This window comes from Boleophthalmus pectinirostris, unplaced genomic scaffold, assembly GCF_026225935.1.
Source record: "Boleophthalmus pectinirostris isolate CB_2022bp ecotype Guang Dong unplaced genomic scaffold, ASM2622593v1 HiC_scaffold_6, whole genome shotgun sequence".
In the NCBI taxonomy this organism is placed as follows: domain Eukaryota; kingdom Metazoa; phylum Chordata; class Actinopteri; order Gobiiformes; family Gobiidae; genus Boleophthalmus; species Boleophthalmus pectinirostris.
Genome location: NW_026571447.1, coordinates 1,299,322 through 1,320,165, shown reverse-complemented (window position 1 = coordinate 1,320,165; position 20,844 = coordinate 1,299,322). Strand labels below are relative to the sequence as shown.

Sequence of the window (20,844 nt, the reverse complement as noted above, 5' to 3'; positions counted from 1 at the left end):
GACAACCCGAGTGCCTTATAAATCACATCTGTGTAAGAAACAATTTGGGATTAGGTGTTATAAGTACTTTTTACTTCACCCTAAACCCTTTCAGTCCTGATCTATGGGATTGTAGTCTATGTTTTGTTTTGTTTTGTTTTGCAGTGCTGCGAAATGACCGACTAAACTACTACTACTAAAACACACTGGGTATGTCTTGCTTTCCGGTTCAACTTGTGACCTTAAACGGCTTCAAGATAACACGGCCAGCGAGCTTTTGTATTGTGTAAAATACCAAAGTGACTAACAGTGCGGCGCATGTGCTCACACCAGGGTCAGCATGTCAACACACACACATTTCTCTCACCGTCCTCCGCTCTGTTTGCTCTCATTGTCTACCTGCGGGTCAAAGGTCATCCGTTCCATTTGCACATGCGGCTAACTCACTGCCTCACGTTAGCGCGGGCCGTTTACGCGGACACATTATCATTATTTCATTCATGCGTGGAGCCAGCATCAGGAGCTGAGCTGACGTGAGCGGCATAGGAAAGTATGATGCAGTCTGTGTGTGTGTGTGTGTGTGTGTGTGTGTGTGTCTGTGTGTATATGGTAGGTTAGAGCACTTCCTCTTTTGTCGCGGCGCAGGCTGATGTTATCAGTGAGAGCGTAGCAAAGCTCACCTCAGCCGCTCCAACGTGTGAAGTGTGGGAGTGCACAGACAGAGAGCACAGGCAGGAAGTGATCACTCAAAAAAGAAGAAGTGTTTTTTTCAGTTTCAAGTGCAGTTCTGATCATCTGGACCATTTCTGTTTTTATTTTTCAGATGACATTCACTCATGTCCACTTATGTTTAATACAGATTAGGAGCAGTAAAATGTAGATTTTTGTTGTAATACAGTGAGTAATAAGATCTAGTCCAGGGGTCACTCATTTTGGTCCGGGGTCGTATCCAACCGACTTTGATCCCAAAGGGTCCGGATCAGAAAACTCATGTCATATAAACCCCAAAAATAACAATAAGTTCAAATATTTGTGCAGAGAAACACAAATCTATTACAAAAATTTATGAATTGATGAACTCTTTCTTTTACAAAAACTTTGAGAAAAATACAATTTCAACACAATGTTTTAACATGAACTTGTATGTAAACAGGAATAAGTCAATTTTTCTTGTAAAATCCTGCACTCGGCTCCACTTTTCTCATGTTGGACATTTTTCTGATGAGGGTGTCACGGTCAACAGTCAAAACGATCGTCCTTTAAGAGCGTTTGGAAAGAGACAAGTCTTCATTTGTGCTGCTCTGTGATAAACACCACAGAAAATTAACAAGATTTTAATAGAAAATATTATTAATATATTTTAGTAGAAAATCAACCAAGGGCCAGATTAAAAGTCTTGGAGGGCCAGATCCAGCCCCCAGGCCGTATGTTTGACACCCCTGATGTAGTCAGTAATAGAAATGATCAGGTTCAACATTTGTGAATTTACTAGGGCAGACGTCCCTGTTTAACCGGGACAGTCCCAGTTTTGAATTATGTGTCCCCTGTCCCAGCAGATTTTATACAAAACCACTGATTTGTCCCAGCCTGATTCATCAGCCGCTTTCACTTCATTGAAACCGTATGACTTTGCAGCATTACAATTTGTTCACTCGAAAGTACGTGGGTACTTTTTATCATTTAACCAATCACTCCTATTTGGTTGTGATGTATGTAATGTTCCACTAACGGGGCTAACTGGTATATTAAGCTTTTCCCAAATCCAGTAGGAAGAAGGACAATAACGTCTTTCCCCTTGATAAAATTCACCAAACATTCACTTTATTCTCTGTAAGAAGATGACACCCAGTCCTACTGAAACTAATCAGAAACTTGCTGTGCTCAATGTCAGATCTTTATGTAACAAATCATTTCTAATTCATGATTTTATTTCTTCTTTTAATCTTGACTTTATGTTTTTAACTGAAACATGGCTTGACAAAAACACAGGTCATGCAGTGCTAGTGGAATCAACCCCTCCCAACTTCAAAAAAACACGAGCAAATAAAAAGGGTGGAGGAGTGTGTGCTTTTTTTAGAGATCATTTGGTTACACACAGGTTGTCATTTGGGGTGTTTTCATCATTTGAGTATGTTTCCTTCCAAATGGAGCTAAAACAATCACCGTCCAGACTCTACATCGTCATATACAAACCTCCTCCTGATGATTTTACTGAGATGCTTTCAGTTGTATGCACTTTGATGGTTTAGTCATTACAGGTGGATTTTAATCCACGTGAATGTCTGTGTTGATAGAATAATGTTTGAGATAAAACTAACCTTGTATCACATGAATCGTTGCATGTTGAGGGACTATTTTCTCATATATCAGTCCGCCGCTACTGAGCTTTCTATCTGGAAGAACAACTCACTGCTGCTGCGCACACCTTCACATCCTTCAAATGCAAGGTTGGTTTTACTTCTAAATTATTCTATCAACACAGACATTCACATGGACAGTCTGGTGTAATAATAGATTTGTTTTGGGTGTTTTGTGGAGTGGGTAAGACTGTTTTTAGTGGCAGGAGAACTATGACCATTGACATGCACTAGTCTAGCACCAGCGACCTCTGCAAATACAAGGACTGGATGGAATATTTTTTAAAAAGTGTCTCCACACGTCTCCAACACTCTGACTCATGAGGAAATGAGGCCCTATGTCCAAAATTCCGAACTGTCCCGTTAATACTCATGTAGTATGAGTGTGTTTTACAGTGTATGACGGGTGTTGTTTTGTGAAGTGTGTGGGTGCTGTGGCCTTGGTCCAGGAGGGGACTAAGGAGGTAAATGAGCTTTGGCTGCATTTTTGCAAGTACATTTTTTCTCTTGCATTATCTTGTGTTTTAATTTGCACTGTCCCTTTACTGTAAATAATATTATAATATACTGAAGTCACTTTACTGAGATTTATTCCGTTCATATGTTGCACTGTTACTTTTATTGTACATAATATTTTTTTTGTTATTTTATATTTTTGCTCCACCGAAACAGTGTGTTACATTAGAGTCTATTTTTAAGCCATTCTCTATTATCTTGTTTTATTGTATGTTAGCATTTTCCTGCTGTTCTTGAATTGTGTGTTACAACACTGGAATTTCCCCACTGTGGGACTAATAAAGGCATATCTTATCTTATCTTATCTTTAATACAGGCATGTCCAAACTATGGCCCGGGGGCCAAATGTGGCCCTCAGACAAATTTTTCTTGGCCCTCCAACTTCTAGGTGAATTGGCCCAAATGACCTTGCATCAATTAAAAAAACATTTTTTACTCCACTACTACTTTGAAAATCTACATTGATAAAACTAATATTTCATATTTAGTGTGTGATTGTAAGGATCTTAGCATGAATAAACACTGATGGCTCATTCTAACGTGTTAAACCTGCACAGATTTCAATTATTCTCTGTATTGAGCACCAGTCTATGACCCTCGATCAGCCCTCTGCTTCATCTGTGTTTAGATATGTGGCCCTTGATGAAAAAAAGTCTGGACACCCCTGCTTTAATAAATAAATACAAATACAAATACAAATACAAATACAAATACAAATGCTGACTGAAAAACTGTCATCTAATACTAGGAAGCTTGTGACTGTAATGATATTTGAGATGGACTTGTTTGGCATGTATCAGATCACCTGTTGTAGTTCTAACTAAGTCATCTCCTTTTGTTCAGATTGTGTTCAAGTAAATCCCACATTAACTTCTAACAAAGGCTCAGACAGAACATGCCTACAGTTAGCATCACACCTTCCAGGGAATGTTGATGACATTCCTAACACTAGTCTCTAATAACCTGAATTAAACCATCCACGCCTGTTTGAGCCGTCTCTACAATCTCTTGAACTTTCACATGGTAAATGTAGCAGTCCCTTAAGGCTTGTCCATTGTCTTTTAAGTCTCTAAACTTGCTTGGCAGTTTCCAGTTTGCCCCAAGTAACACAGTAACTCTCTCCTCTCCGTGGGCTTTGTTATGTCTAGTATCAGGAGCACCACCCGAGCGCCTCCACCTGCAATCTTCTATTGTGCACCTAAAAGAGAGACAGCACCTGGTAGCTGTTCAGGTTTGGCGGGTGTTGAACCAGTCGGTCTTGTCCGTCGGCCGCTCCTTCAGATGAGTTGGAAGGAGCTGCGGCAGAGGGAGTCCTGGAGATGTGAGGTGGGCCTGTGATCCTGAGCAGGAGACGGGAGAGGAGCCCGGGGAGTTCCAGCAGCGCAATCCCACTCTCAGATCTTTAAAAGGGCTTGGATCAGACGTTTCAACTCGAGACTGGTTGGCAGATATATCAGACCCTTATTTGTACTTTTAAGGGTATCGTCTGTCAGTCTTAAATCTTCAGCACAGGCCGAGATTTTCTTTTAAATGATCACCTGCCTAAAGAACCCACATAGAGCTTTATTTGAACACTTGAGCGCAAAGAAATAAGAGCACAAAACATGATTGCGCAGCTCTTTTATAGGATGTGGCAAAAAGGAGGCTATGGGTGAGTTAACGTAGCGTGGGGAAAATAATCAAAATTGGACCAAAAATTACGACAGAGCTTATCAACCATTGGTCGCTCTGAATTCTAAATGATCAGTATCGGCATCGACCATGAAAAAAACAAAACAAACAAACACATAAAATCGGTTCCACTGCAAAAAAGCTTAAGATATAAACACTTAAATCAATCAGAAAATGACATAAATGTAATGAAGTTATCTTGTTACATGGTCAGATAATTGTATTTGACAAGTTATCTTAAAATAAACTTCCTCTAGACTAGAATGAAGCATCTCAGAACTAGTGAGTAGACAATAAATCTGAAAACAAGATGAATAACCTGATATAAGTTTTTAAAATCTTAGCCAGATCAGAGAAATTTGCAGTGTGCGATATTGGTGTCAAGTATAGTGTAGTGTAGAGTTTTTTCTCAGCCATCAGTACACAACATTTTGCAGATATTTGACGATATTTTTTATAGTTTGTGTCCATGTGTCATTATAGTTTGTCCTCAGATCAGATTTGTCTTTTTGAACAGACTCATGAGAAGCTATGGAAAAAGAAGAGACATGAGGCTAGAAATATGACAGTGCGACAGTTACACAATCTACAACAAAGATCCTGCACAAATTAGGAATGCACCGATATGACACTGGTATCAGATATCAACGCTGTTATTTTCAAAATGTTGGTAGATGGAATATTGGTTCAGTTGATATCAGTTCAGTCGATATTCCATTTTGGTCGATAAACTGGTATAATTAGACATTTTACTGGACAAATATTTTCATACTTTATACTTTAAGTCTCTGCCCTATTGTCGGTTAATATCGGGTAGATACTTAAAACCTAAGTATTGATATTGGTATTGAAAAAGCTGCATTGGTTTTGTTATTATTTGTTCAAAAGTGAATAAATAATATGTGACTCTTAACAGAAATGTGAGGGGTTTGCTGTGGGTGTATCAGCAGATAATGGTTACTGGACACAGCAGCATGTTGGTATCGGTAAAAAAAAAAAAAAGTTGAGACTTCTTGTAGTTAATGCAAGAATTAACATGTAGATTAACATGTAGAATAACTCTGCGAAATGACTAAACTAACTAAATCAGTGTTATTGATGAATCCCTTATGGAATTTCAGTAGCTCTGTTCTCCATATCCAAAGGACACGAGCTGCTCTCTGTGCATCTGGACACTAACTCACTAACTCACCACTGCCATCACTTTACATTTGAAGTATGATTCTTCAAATCTAATCATTTGTTTTCTAAAATCATTATTCTGATTACATTTGTTTGTTATTACAGCCCCTCTGCTCTGTGTAACATGTACAAAATATACTGACATTAAAACAAACATTTGTTTTTATTGCTCCAAAGAAAAACTTATAAATACAGACTGTATATATGATTGGACAGAGCTAACCTGCTAGCCAGTACTTTCCAAATAGGAAGTGAGCATGGGTGTGCTTCCAGCTCCATCGACTCTGGCTCCAATTCACTTTGTGTTGCACCTCTCTTCATAACTGCTGCTTTGACTGGAGCTGAACATTTTGGCTGACGTCACTTCCTTATACACACACTTTGCCTGAAATGTTCCATAGTATGGCATAAAAGTTATCTATCTCCATGGAGACAAGCAGGTGCCTGAGCACATGTTACACAGTGCTGCTTTTGTTTTGTAGGTGAATAGTCTGATCATGTCTTAAGTCATGGAGGTCAGACGATTGAAACAAGTGTGAAGCAGTTTCAGGTGCACTTCCTGTGTGTGTGTGTCTGTGTATGTGTGTGTGTGTCTGTGTGTGCGCGTGCGTGCGTGTGTGTGTGTGTGTGTGTCTGTGTGTGTGTGTGTGTGTGTGTGTGTGTGTCTGTGTGTGTGTGTGTGTGTGTGTGTGTGTCTGTGTGTGTGTGTGTGTGTGTGTGTGTGTGTGTGTGTGTGTGTGTGTGTGTGTCTGTGTGTGTGTGTGTCTGTGTGTGTGTGTGTGTGTGTCTGTGTGTGTGTGTGTGTGTGTGTGTGTGTGTGTCTGTGTGTGTGTGTGTGTCGTGTGTGTGTGTGTGTGTGTGTGTGTGTGTGTGTGTGTGTGTCGTGTGTGTGTGTGTGTGTGTCGTGTGTGTGTGTGTGTGTGTCGTGTGTGTGTGTGTGTGTGTGTGTGTGTGTGTGTGTGTGTCTGTGTGTGTGTGTGTGTGTGTGTGTGTGTGTGTGTGTGTGTGTGTGTGTGTGTGTGTGTGTGTGTGTGTGTGTCTGTGTGTGTGTGTGTGTGTGTGTGTGTGTGTGTGTGTGTACTTGCCTTTATCACAAAGTGGGGACTTTGACCGGAGAAAGGACTCACGCGGTGGGGACCGTTTGACAGGTGGGGACACACACTCGGTCCCCATCATGTTTTTGCTATAGATGAGCCTAGGACCCCATTATAAACTGTCTCAATACAAAAATTTAGGTTGTCCTAAAAGTCATGAAATTTCGAAAAAGTGTGTTATGTGTGTATTTTGGGGGTGCTCAGTATCGCCACCTATGGCCAACCAGTGTAACTGCATGTCTCTCTTACACACACACACATCCGAGACATCGACCAATCAGATCCAAGAAAACAAAACATGCAAATGAGTAGATTTTCCGGAAGTACAGCCGCCATGTTGGGAACTTTGATGTCTGCATGCACCTGAGACAGCGTCGACCAACTTCACGGATTAAAGGTAAGTATCATTATGTTATAAGAGTAAATGTTAACGTTAGTTTGTTCAATAAGAATGCATGCTTGTAAGTGTTAATGTTCAGGGTCATAAGTAAGCACTGCATCATTTTGTAGCAGGTTTTACAAAAGGGAAATTTTACTACATATTGCCTTTGTTTTTAACTAAGACTTAGCCTCGTGTAATACTGGTTGTAAGTAGGAATTCCTAACTAAACTAGCACCACGTTTGTAGTTGCTAGCGCATTATGCTAGGTAGCTCGTGTGCAAAGACGGCTTGTTGTAGCTCCGAGTTCCGGTGGAGCCCCGTGAGCTCCGAGCCTCACGGCCGAGCGGAGCCCCGCGAGCCCCGCGGCCGAGCCGAGCCCCGCGAGTCCCGCGGCCGGCCGAGCCGAGCCCCGCGAGTCCCGCGGCCGGCCGAGCCCCGCGAGCCGCGGCCGGGCCGAGCTCCGAGCCCCGCGAGTCCCGCGGCCGGGCCGAGCTCCGAGCCCGCGAGTCCCGCGGCCGGGCGAGCTCCGAGCCCCGCGAGTCCCGCGGCCGGGCCGAGCTCCGAGCCCCGCGAGTCCCGCGAGTCCCGCGGCCGGGCCGAGCTCCGAATCCCGCGGGACTCGAGTCTTTCTTTTTTCTTTCAGACGCCCCCGAGGCGTCCAAATAGTCACTGATTTACCCAGATACCATTGGAAGAAAAATTGTGATTGGTCCATTTCCATCCCCTTACATTAACCCTTTGTTTCCCAAGAAATATTAGTCCAAGTTTATAACCATGATCTAGAAATTATTACTAGTTTCATGTTTATTACTCACTGAATATAATATATTGAAAAAATATATTAGTAGTAAAAAAAATATTTCAATATTTTTTTCTTGGGCCTTCACTGAAAACCTTGAAGACCCTGAGAGTTCCCCTCTGCAACAAAGCAGCGTGGCACTGACAGTGCTTTACAGTGTTCTGTCGAAATGGGCTGCCCCGGCGAAATGAGCTATCGGCAGCCTAACGTAGGTATTCTGCCACAAATCTAACATGCACATGTCCATGCTTACACATGTAACTGATCAAAACATACAACAAAACCAAAAGACTTTTAAAATGTGACTTGTTACTCCACTTCTGCCTTGGGAGCTCAACTTGACAGCATTTAAACTAGAACAGCGCTTGGGTGGGTGCGCATGTGTAGTAAGTAGCGCTATGTAGCTCAAATCGACAGGACACTGGCCCTGCCAATGAGGTGTAACTTACTTATTTTTCAGGGAGTTGGCAACCCTACACATGAGCAACCTAGCATAATGAGCTAGCATTTACAAACGTGGTGCTTAACTGGCATGATACAAAAAATCGTTTATATTCATGTTTGCATTTACAGACTAACATGCGACGACATCGACTCAATCCCATGCATGATGCATGTGATCATGCAGCCAATGCCAGGGACAAGACTCAAATGCTGGACGTGAAATACATCAGTCCTCAAAAAGGTATGTTATCTGTTGAACTGGAAACAGCAGGAAAACATAGAAATGTTTGGTAACAGCTCCGAACGCTATACACGATGCTCTGTTGTGTCTTGTTATCTACGTATGACTCCACAGGCACTATTTTTTTAAACAAACTTTCTGAAAGCAGACGGTGTCATATTCAAGTTAACAGACTACAGTAATTTATTTGTGCAAGTACTTCTGAACTGGTTTTGTTGAGTTATTTAGCTTGCAGAATAAAGTGAGCGCAACCTGTGCATTCAGATTGAGTACAAATGACAATGCAAATTAACAGGAAGAAATTGACCAAGTGGCATTTAGATGGGGGACTATATTCTGCGGAAGCACAGGCAAAGGACAGGTAAAGCAGCGCTGAAAGGTGCAAAGACACCACACAGCTGGGTCTGTTGGAAAATGCTTTTGCTTTCTTTTCCAACTCTAGGGACTGCAGGGACAGACAAAATTTCCCCTAGGGGTGGCGTATTCCTTTAAGATTTGCAATTATTTCTAATGTGCACTGATAAATTGTCATTTTAAAAAAAAAGTACATAAAACATATTTGTCAGTAAAAATATATTTTGGTCGGTAAGTATGCACATCTTACATGGCATTGGCAGGTAGGTGAGAAAGTTAATTTCATGTAACTGTAGTTTAACCACTGAACTGTTGTATTCCCCCACCCATTCACACAATACAAGCATACTGGGGTTCCAGTCTGAAAGCCCTACTTTAAGTAATGAATTTTTTTTTTAAAGATTGTAACATGTTTATTCTCTTGCTATGAGTGTGTAGCCTGTGCTAGCAGTGCTATGTGGGAGTTTATATACTCATATATGCTGATGTAGCATTTTGTAAATTTCTGACCCACATTCTGTTTTTCAGGCCGTGGTGTCTTTACCTTAGCACCATTCCAGCAGGGTGAGTTTGTGGTAGAATACAGAGGAGTGGTCATTGATGCAGCAGAAGCTGAGCACAGGCGAAGAATTTACCATAAAGACTGTGCCTTTATGTTTGACTTTAAATGGAAACGCAAATGGTGGTGGTAGGTTTTCAGCAATTTCTATGATGAAAGGAACACTCAAAAAGGCTCACTTTCCAAATCCTTTAGAGTTAAACAGTTGAGTTTCACCATGTTGTAATTCATTCAACCAATCTCCAGGTCTGGCAGTAGCTGGGTTAGACCAGTTAGCATGCTACTAGATAATAGCTAAAGCAAAGATCTTGCCTCAACACTCTCTGGCTAAAGTCAAACTGGCAGTTCAAGAGGTCTTCCTGCCAGATCCGGAGATTGGCTGAATGGATAAAAAACAGTAAAACTCAACTGTTAGGCTCATTTTCTAACTCCCTTAGAGTTTATTTCCCCAAAAAATTGAGTGTTCCTTCAAAAAAAAAATCTGTATTTTGCAGTGCTCTTGTTAATTTTAAGGCATTTTCCAGCATTGATGCAACATTAGAAGACAACACTCTTGGGAGATTGGTGAATGATGACCATAAGACTCCTAATTGCCGCATGAAGTTAATTGAGGCTGATGGTAAACCACATCTCTGTTTGTTTGCCCTCCGTGACATCGGCCAAGGAGAAGAGATCACTTATGATTATGGTGGGACAGACTGGCCTTGGAGAAATGAGGTGAGATTTAGCAGCATTAACAATTTCTGTTTAAAATAATAACCTTATTAGTTATAATAATGGCTTACAATGATTTCTGATCCTAGATAACAGTGTAATTGTTGCAGTTTGACTCCATACAAGGGCAGTTATTGAACATGCATACAAGCAGTGCTTTAGACCTGTGAAAAACAGACCACGTGAAAAAGCGATGCAGTTTTTTGCTTACAAATACTATACAGTACATCTGAGAAAGCGACTCAGTCAGAAAAAAATATAGGACATAAAGCTCTTCATTTATCAAATAAATATCAAAACCAGCACAAATTTGTGCAAGAAATCCATTTACTACAGGGCTCACGAGATTTACAAAACATGCAAATGTTGCATTGTGTTGCTTTAAGAATGAGCAGCTGATGATAATATGAGCCTGAAAATGAATGTAATTTAAATATTACTCCCCAATATATTCTGAATTCAGAGGCCTCACCCTTAGAATTTACAACACAAAAGTGCATAATGCGTACAAAAATACTTTTTTTTTTTTTCCTAGTTGTGAGAGCTACAGTAACATTGCTGCAATTAGTTTGTAAAAGGCAGCATCAAAAAAAGGGAGTATATAAGAAAATGACTAAGAATGAATGAATAAAATGAGTTCTACGGTTAAATCTTGTTTTATGCTGCCTTCCCACAGTCTTCCAAGAAGTGCAACTTGCAAGCAAGCACCTCAATGAAACCTGAGGGAGGAGCCAATTCAAAAGTGCAGGAGAAGGTATGCATTCTTAATTATTGCTTATACCAATGCAGTGCCCTGACAATGCTGATAGGGCCACAACACCTGAATCTTTCCAGTCACTTCACACATTTTAAAGATCAGTAACATAAGGTTCTTTCCTACTGTATCACCTACAGAAAATATATTTTGGCCTATCAGTCTTAGCCACTTATGTGGCTAATACTCACTGAAGCTTAATCTAGGGAGGCTTTTACACAGGACTGGGTTAGGTTTCAATGTGGCCAAATGTGGAACTATTTCCTAACTACAAGCATACATTAGAGGCTAGGGCCACAGTTACAGCGCTGGTGCTTACACCTTATGTTGAGTTAGTTGCTATGGTTTTTGTTCTGCTTACTGTACCCTAGCTCTTAGAGCTGTAGGTTGCTATTGCTAACTAGATACTTAGCTGCTAATTTGAATTACATGCTACTTTTACTGCATCATAGTTGGAGAGAGAGAGAAGGTAACACAGGGAGAACCCATTCTAACACTCTCACTAGAGAGGTTGTTTAGCCTAAATTTTCTTACATTTTGTCTTACATTCTATGCTATCTTTGCTTTCACTTGTCCCCAAACCGATGCTTTCTTGGAGATCAGCTTGTGTCTTACGGTCCTTTTAAAGCTAAGTGTATGCTGGGCCTTTTTGACCTTTATCAGATGATCCTCACAACTGATGTTCTATCCTACCTCAGTTTACTTCTGTTGTATTAATGTCGAGTGTGTGCAGAACTGTTTCAGATTACTTCAGTTGGTCCCCACTCTGTGTGTGTGTGTAGGACTTTCAGTGAGTCCATAAACTGATGTTTTATTGGAGATCAGCTTGCGTCTTACAATCCTATTACATCTTGGTGTATGCTGGGCCTCTTTGACCTCTATCGGTTGGTCCCCACAACTGATGTTTTATTCTTGTATGTATTAATGTGGAGTGTGTGCAGGACTGCTTCAGATTCCTGCAGTTGGTCCCCATAACTGTGTGTGTAGGACTCTTTCAGTTGGTCCCCACAACAGATGTTTTATTCTTGTATGTATTAATGTCGAGTGTGTGCAGGACTGCTTCAGATTCCTGCGGTTGGTCCCCATAAGTGTGTGTGTGTAGGACTCTTTCAGTTGGTCTCCTACTTCAGCTTGTTATGAATTGTCATATTTAAGTTGAGTGTGTATGTGTGTAGTGCTTCAAAGAATTATTTCACTTAGCCCCCACAACTAATGTTTTATTTTCTTAAACATGCTTTTAATTATCATATTGAAGTCAGGGGAGTGTGGGGTCTTCACGGATTGCCCCCCCCCTCAAACCTCAGGTTAACTTGGAAAAACTAAAAAAAGATGCATATCTAGGTGCAAGGTTAAAGTGTTTAGAAGGTGGTAATGGCCGACAGTCTGTTTATGAGGTACATGTTAAAACTTAATGCACTTGTCTTTTCTTTTCAAGGGTGATGATGCTACTTGCAGCCTTGAAAATGTGCCTTCTACCAGCGAATGTCCAACTCCTGCCACTCAGGTAACATAATCACTCCTTACCTGTTCTGGGAATCGTATTGTGAAGCAGAATTTGGCATTCATTTGACACATTAATTTGTAATGATTTAATTAAATTTTTGACATGTTTGACAGCCATTAATTTCCTTATTGTTTTTGCTTTTTATTCAATTTGTGTTCACTAACCCCTAACAGGTTTCCCTCTGAGATTAGCACAGAATCACATCTCTATTATTCACTTATTTAGCAGTCAATCACTTAAGATTAATCTATGGAGTTGCTTATACTGGACTGAGTTAGGCTTAAAATGGGTATAAACCTGGAACTATTGCCTTGATAACAAGTCTGCATCAAAGGCTAGGGCTACAGTTACAGCACTGGTGCTTACACCTTATGTTGAGTTTGTTAAAATGGCTTCTGTACTGCTTACTGTAACCTAGCTCTTAGAAATGTAGGTAGCTATTGCTAACTAGATACTTAGCTGCTAATTTGAATTACATGCTACTTTTACTGCATCATAGTTTGAGAGAAGGTAACACAGGGAGAACCCATTCTAACACTCTCACTAGAGAGGTTGTTTGTGTGTCTGTGAGCATTACTTATCTAGCCTACGTAACACTAGCTATTGGTGTACTTTCTAGCCTAAATTTTCTCACATTTTGTCTTACAATCTATGCTATCTTTACTTTCACTTGTCCCCCAAACTGATGTATTATTGGAGATCAGCTTGCGTCTTACAATCCTATTACATCTTGGTGTATGCTGGGCCTCTTTGCCCTCTATCGGTTGGTCCCCACAACTGATGTTTTATTCTTGTATGTATTAATGTGGAGTGTGTGCAGGACTGCTTCAGATTCCTGCAGTTGGTCCCCATAACTGTGTGTGTGTAGGACTCTTTCAGTTGGTCCCCACAACAGATGTTTTATTCTTGTATGTATTAATGTCGAGTGTGTGCAGGACTGCTTCAGATTCCTGCAGTTGGTCCCCATAAGTGTGTGTGTAGGACTCTTTCAGTTGGTCTCCATAACAGATGTTTTATTCTACTTCAGCTTGTTATGAATTGTCATATTTAAGTTGAGTGTGTATGTGTGTAGTGCTTCAAAGAATTATTTCACTTAGCCCCCATAACTATGCTTTTAATTATCATATTGAAGTCAGGGGAGTGTAGGGTCTTCACGGATTATTGCCCCCCCCCCCCCCAAACCTCATGTTCACTTGGAAAAACTAAAAAAAGATTCATATCTAGGTGCAAGGTTAAAGTGTTTAGAAGGTGGTAATGGCCGACAGTCTGTTTATGAGGTACATGTTAAAACTTAATGCACTTGTCTTTCTTTCTTTTCAAGGGTGATGATGCTACTTGCAGCCTTGAAAATGTGCCTTCTACCAGCGAATGTCCAACTCCTGCCACTCAGGTAACATAATCACTCTTTTCCATGTTTGACAGCCATGGATTTCATATTCTGGATTTTGCACCGGTCTTTTTGACAAGCTTCTGCTCCATGTGCTCACTGCTCGCACCCAATTTTTTTCCAAACCTGTGGCCTACTCACGGTTAGTAGGGCTTATGATATAGCATATAATGCCTTAGGAGTATAGTCATGAGTATGTATAAATTGTTATGAATACTTTACATTCATTATGAATGAAGTCTTTATGATTATGTTTATACTGTTGTGAATACAAGCTTCGTAGAAAGTGTTGCCATTACTTTGTAAAGTGCATATTATCGTCACTGAGGCATCTTGCAAGGATTATGCTTAATAATTGACCACACTAAAAAGTAAACAAGTGTACATCGCTTGTTTTTTAAAGAAATTTTTTGCATTCATGTTTGAGCATGTACTTTGAGGGCTGAATGCATTTGTTTAGTGCAAAATGTTTATTCTTCACACACATTTCTCTGTCTTCATGTGTAGCATGATGGAGCCGGAAACAGCCTGAATACTGAGCCTTCTGCTACTAGTGACATCCCAACATGTGACAATCAGGTAATGTAATATCTGGGCCTATATTCACAAAGCATCTTAAGGCTAAAACTAGCTTCTAGCTGGTGAATTTAGGTGGAACTACTGAAAATAACAGGCATGTCAGTCTTAACTTCAGGACTTCTATTTATTTTTGAATCCATGTAATTGACATTTTAGTGTCCCAAAGAAGTCCAGAAGTCTCCTAACTCACTAAGACCGATTGTTAACCAAGTCTTAACGACTGCCATTATTCCTGGTTCAGTTGTTCAGCTGTATAATAAGTGGGGATGAGACATGATTTTCGAATAGTTGAATATTTGTCATACGTTCGAATATCGAATAGTAATTTCGAATAAAAACGTTTCCTAACCAATATTTCATGTACGGCATTAGGCCAGAAGGTGGTGTAACAGACTGTAAAACTCCCTGTAGGCGCGGTAGACTAGGCCGAGTGTAGAGGCTGCTCCGGAATAACAGAAGAAGAAAACTTATCGCGCGGCATTAGATAGATTCGATTTTCGAATAATATTTGAATAGCTGTCATTGATTTTCGAATAGTGTTTTTTGCCATATTCACATCCCTAATAATAAGTATCTATAAAAGCAACATCTGTCTGTGTACCACTCTGTATGTCACTCTGCACAACTCTCGAACCATTTGTTCCACTGAACTCAAATTTGGTAGGTGTCTTGCTAATGGCACGAGTGAGTACAGTGCCAAGTTTCATGTTGTTAGGACAACAAATGTCAAATATATCAGTAGAACAAGCTTCAATTGCCTTTTGTCTGTGTGTTACTCTGGGCACCGTGGCCACTCCCTCTTACAGTTATTACATTTTAAATTTTGAGAGCCAATTTTTTGGTGATTTTAAAATGTTTATACACTTCAAATATATTCTTTCTTCCCCTTGGAAAGCCCAATGAAACTGGTCAGAGCCGAAGTAGTGTGCCTTCTGCAACGAGTGACATCCAAATATAAACAGATAACAAAATCAGCATTTGCTTGGTATGGAAATTGTATTGTGAAGCACACTGCCTGTAATGGTATTACATACATTAAAATACAATTTATGCCACTAGGCTTAAATAAACAGACATCAAAATGGCTTATACAATTTTTGGTGGTAAAATGAAAAAATGCAGTGCAGTCGATGAATATACTTCCCTTTATCTTTAGAAATAATGCAGATTGAATGGTATCCCTTGGTCCCCAAAATTGATGTTATACATGGTACCTCGTCTTTCTTTAAACTCTCTCCTATTGAGGTAAAGTGTATGTCATGCCTTCATGAATTGTTTCTCCTGGTCCCCACGACTCATATTTAACTGAAAACATTGATGCAAGTTGAATGTGTCCAGAAGGATGTTATGATTGAATGTTTATCTATCAGATACATGTTTACACTTTGTGCACGTTTTTCTCTTCTTGTGCAGAGTGAGGATGCCACTTGCAGCCTGGAAAATGTGCCATTTACCAGCAGCATCCAAACATGTGCCACTCAGGTATTTGCAGTTACAGAAATAGTACTGTACAGTAGAACTGACCTGTAAAGCCAGTAAAACATTGGTAACAAACATTGTCGCCATGGTTGGTAATATGTACCATGGTTTTACACTACCTCAGCCTTCTTCAAACTGGAACTGGATGTGAAGTGCATATAGGGTCTTTTTTTTTTTTTTTTTAAATATATAATGTTTACGCTACATCAGCTTTCTTCTATGTGTCATGTTGTCAAGGGTGTTCGGTCAGTCATTTGTTTTTTATTTTTTATTTTTTTTATTTTATTTTTTTTCTAGACTAATGATTTAGATGTTTAATGTAGTCAATGAAGACAATTAGGATCTAATGCATTCTCCTTTTTGTTACATAGGCCAATGAAAATGCATACAAGTCTACACCAGATCATTCTGAATCATCTGATGATGACGACAGTGCTTGTGTACCAAGACTGCAAAGAACCAAAAGCTTGTTTGTGAGTAGCTTATTTCCCAAAGAGAGTGACACTGTCTAAAACATATACAGTAAAAATATTGGGATTATTGTGTTAATGGCATTGCTGATGTAATTTCATGTATTTTGTTCAGATGAAGTCAACCCTTCCACCCTATGAGGATTGGTATGAATCGACTCCAGACAACAGTGATGATTATGTTCCGGACTCCTGTGATGAAAGTAGCAGTTCTCTTACCTTGAGCAGCACACCTACACCCAAAAAAAATAGGAAGTCCCTTCCAAACCAAGTACAGAGTCCAGACAGCACTACTTCCTGTCTTGTACCAGCACCAGCAACTTTGAATTTAGAAGGAAATGAAGAGGACGAAGAAGTTGCTGAAGGCCAGGATTTGATGTCAACAAGTAAACCTTCTGTGGTTGTTCCAGTTGTCACAAAGAAAAGTGATGGTTCCAGAATATATGATAAAAGACAATATTGTCTCTTTTGCTTCAAACCCTTCATGAAAATGGCAAGGCACCTCGAAAGAGTCCATTCAAACGAGAAAGACGTAGCTTATGCAATAAAATTCCCAAAAGGATCAAATGAAAGGAAGCTCCACTTGGAATCACTCAGGAATAAAGGCAATTATCTTCATAATGCTGAAGTGATAAAAACTGGCGAAGGAGAACTAGTTCCTCGAAAAAAGACCATGCAAAAATGCAGGTCACAAAGATTTCATGCATTGTGTTTACTGCCACGGTCTCTTCTTTAGAAAGATGTTATGGAGACACATAAGAATCTGTCGACTGCGTCCTACAAATCATTGTGTCAAACCTGGAATGACTCGGGTTCAGTCTATCTGTGCCTATATGGAGCCACATCCTTCACACATATCTAAAAAGTTATGGAAGCTTCTTAGTGACATGTCACAAGATGACATTACAAGGGAAGTTAAGAACGACCCTTCCATATTGCAACTGGGACAACACTTTTTGAACAAGTGTGGTTCTAACATAAAGAGACATGAGTATATCAGGCAGAAAATGCGAGAACTTGGCCGACTTCTTGTAAATGCCCGACAGATTGCACCTGTGAAAGAAATTAAAGACCTAATAGATGCCAAAAACTACCTCACACTTGTTAAGGCTGTTAAAAAAACATGCGGTTACAAAAGTGACGAAGAACAATTTAGAATTGGATCCCTTGCACTTAAACTTGGACATAGTCTCACAAAACTAGGCAAACTGATGGAAAGCAATGCCAGAATGGCAGGAGATGAGGAAGCACTTGAGAGAGCCACTAACTTCCAGAAAGTACATGCAGCTCGATGGAATGATTTTTATATCCTCAACAGCACTTAGGAATATTAGTGAGGCAAAATGGAATGCTCCACTGATCCTCCCATTCACAGAGGATATACAGGCTCTTCATTCCTACCTGGACAGGAAGGGTTCAGAATACATGGAATTCTTAAGCACAAAGCCCTCAGCTGAAAACTGGTCATATCTGGCGAAGGTTTGTCTTGCTGAAGTTATTCTTTTCAACAGGAGAAGGGAAGGTGAGGTTTCCTCTATGCCACTCTCTGCTTTTCTTTCAAGGGATACATCAGTGCCACATGAAGATGTAGATTGGGCTCTATCAGAGACTGAGAAAAAGCTGTGCCGTCATTTTGTGAGGATTGAGACTAGAGGAAAAAGGGGACGTAAAGTACCCATCCTTCTAACACCAAAGATGGTTGATGCACTGGAGCTACTTGTCCAAACAAGACAGACGTGTGGAGTTCTACAGGAAAACCCTTATTTGTTCGCCAGGCCAGCCTCAATGTTCCATCAGCGTGGCAGTTGCATTGGTGTTTTTGCCAAAGGCTTGTGGGGCAAAGAATCCTGGTGCCATTTCCTCCACAAAGTTGAGGAAACATGCAGCAACATTGTCTACAGTCCTTAATATGAATGAAAATGAAATGGACCAGCTTGCAAACTTTCTTGGTCATGACCTGTATGTCCACCGCCAATACTATCGTCTCCCAGAAGGGACACTACAGCTTGCTAAAATTAGCAAAGTGCTGATGTCATTGGAGCAAGGAAGGCTCGTGGACTTTAAGGGGAAGAATCTAGATGAGATCGAAATAGATCCAAATGGTATGTATAAAAGTGCTTTAATATGCTTGTAATGATTTGTCTCTAATGTGAATGATGTGTCTCTAACTATATTTATTTTGGTATCTGTTGTGAAATAGAGGTAGTCCAGGACATTGAAGATGAAATTCAGGAGGACATGGAGTCACAGCTGATGCGTACGTAAAGTTTTGTCTTGCACTATAAGATTTTAATTGACACATATTTGATGCTTATTGTTATCACTATTTTAGCAGAGGATGGGGATTTGCATTGCAATGAACTTGACACCAACAAGGAGAGATCCATAAAGTCACAATCAGCAGGTATGTAAAGAAAGTATCACTGGTTCTATTTGCAGCAGGTAGTAAAGGAAATCTTATTGCATAGATTTTTGTTGGCTCACTGTCTGCTGTTAAGGCCATAAGATGTTTAAATAGTTGCACTGGTTTCCACAACTTCACAAGTTAATGGGTTAGAAATGTTAATTGTATGACACGTTTAAAATAATTTTGTTGACCTTACTATGCTCTGAAAAGGTGCCAAAAGATGATTTAGTGGATTAATTTACACTTCTGCATGCTTTCTAACTTTGTTAGCTAATTATTTTCAGATTATTTAAAGTACAGCGTTCTCTTCCTGTGTAGTACAGGGAATTTCCTGTTTTGGGGTTGTACATTATAATGTACTGCCTTGTACTACTTTGTAATGGAATAAATGTGGCCTTTCTCAGATTTCTAAGAAGATTACTGCCTTTAACAATATTACATGTAAATGACAAAGCATGATGGATGTCAGACAAGAAGTTACTCATTAATACATTTCTTTTCAGTGATCCTGTCAGATTCATGTGATTCCTGCATGTATGGATTTTATTGTTGTCATTTTTTGTAGATATTAATTTGTGTGGAAAGGAGACCTTGGACACGGACAAGCGAGAAAACAAAAAGTCACAACAAACAGGTAAGTAAAGAAAACACATTTAAATGGCATCTGTTCTGTCTTAATATTAAAGGAGAATTCCAGTGTGTAAAACTGGGGTATATTTCATCATGATGAGTTTGAATGTATGTTGGGGACTAAAACTATGCTAACCTGTTGCATTCTAAACTGGATTGCTTTTAACTGATGCTTCCAAAAGGCACTTAATGAAGTTTTGATCCCTACCAAATGCTCAATCTCGTTATCATTTTGCAATTTTTCACAGAATTTGTTTCACACTGAAATTATCCTTTAATGGAAGTTGAACAGAAAGTCTTGATTAGTATGATACACCAGCCTATATTTGATTCGCTTGTGGAATTAAACTTTTTGATTTGTGCTCAACAGGACACGGAAGCAGAGCTCAGAAGAAGAAGTGGGAGGACAATGAGGTAGAGGCAGTCCAAAAGCATTTGGATGGATTCATCCAATCCCTACGTGTCCCAGGAAAACAAGACTGTGAAAAATGCCTACAGGCGGAACCAGACGTTCTCAAAACCCGTGACTGGCGAGCCGTAAAGTATTTTGTAAAGAACAAAATTACTGCGCTGAAACGAAAGCTTTAGCTGTCAATTTTAAATTTTCTGACCTTCATGTTGCAGCACAGTGCAGTTAATAATGCTGTTTTGTTTTTACCTGTATTATACATTACAGGTTTTTTTTCTCTTTTTTTTGTTTTGTTGTTACTGCCTTTAAGCAGTGTTGAATATAATGCAGTGAAGTTGCATCAATTCTTTTAGTTCTGTCTGCTTTACCAGTTAAAGTACTAAGATTACCTTTAAGTTGTTGCAATAAAGGTTTTAAGGTTACATTTAAAGATTGCATTACCTAGTAGTTATTCCATGTTGAGCTAAACCACCAGCGTTGGGCTGTAAAATGAGTCTGCAGCAGATAACCTCACTCAAACACCAATGCCTCAGTTGTACTGTGTAAATGGTAAGATTCAACTTCTCCAGCTGCCTGTGACTCCCATACAAACATTGATAGACCAAGTCCAAAATCAGGGAAATGCTGTGTCCCCACCTTACCCAATAACCTTTCTGTGTGTGTGTGTGTATGTATATGCTAATTGGATTGGTCCCCATGAAGTATACGGTCCTCATGAGTGCTGGTGTTTTGTCATTGTGGGAGGTGCTATGTAAATTAGGTCCCCAAATTGAACGATATATTGGTGTCCCCACATATGCTGATTATGTCAGGTCAGGTTGCATTGTTGTGAGTGTATACACAATTCAAGGTGATGGGCTGATTTGATATTTTTTTACTAACATCCCTGATTTTTTTGAAGTCTGTAGCATGATGGGAAAGGGTGGTTCCCAG

General features: G+C 39.9%; 2 protein-coding genes across 2 annotated transcripts in view; both read left to right on the top strand.

The window, feature by feature from the left end:
• The window catches only part of LOC129411715 (histone-lysine N-methyltransferase ASH1L-like), a 15,128-nt gene extending 7,281 nt beyond the window's left edge, over positions 1-7,847 (top strand). Inside the window, exon 7 of the mRNA XM_055163333.1 lies at positions 7,479-7,847. Coding sequence (XP_055019308.1) covers positions 7,479-7,847 — 369 coding nt within the window. The remainder of the gene's footprint in view (positions 1-7,478) is intronic.
• LOC129411792 (uncharacterized) lies at positions 6,734-20,844 on the top strand. The gene is made up of 15 exons (XM_055163832.1): positions 6,734-7,196; positions 8,554-8,665; positions 9,548-9,707; positions 10,103-10,295; positions 10,969-11,046; positions 12,482-12,550; positions 13,872-13,940; positions 14,445-14,516; positions 15,930-15,998; positions 16,367-16,468; positions 16,581-18,567; positions 18,666-18,722; positions 18,798-18,869; positions 19,438-19,506; positions 19,873-20,844. Exons 2-11 carry the CDS (start codon positions 8,560-8,562, stop codon positions 17,199-17,201), a joined length of 1,539 nt encoding a protein of 512 aa, XP_055019807.1. The 5' UTR covers positions 6,734-7,196; positions 8,554-8,559; the 3' UTR covers positions 17,202-18,567; positions 18,666-18,722; positions 18,798-18,869; positions 19,438-19,506; positions 19,873-20,844.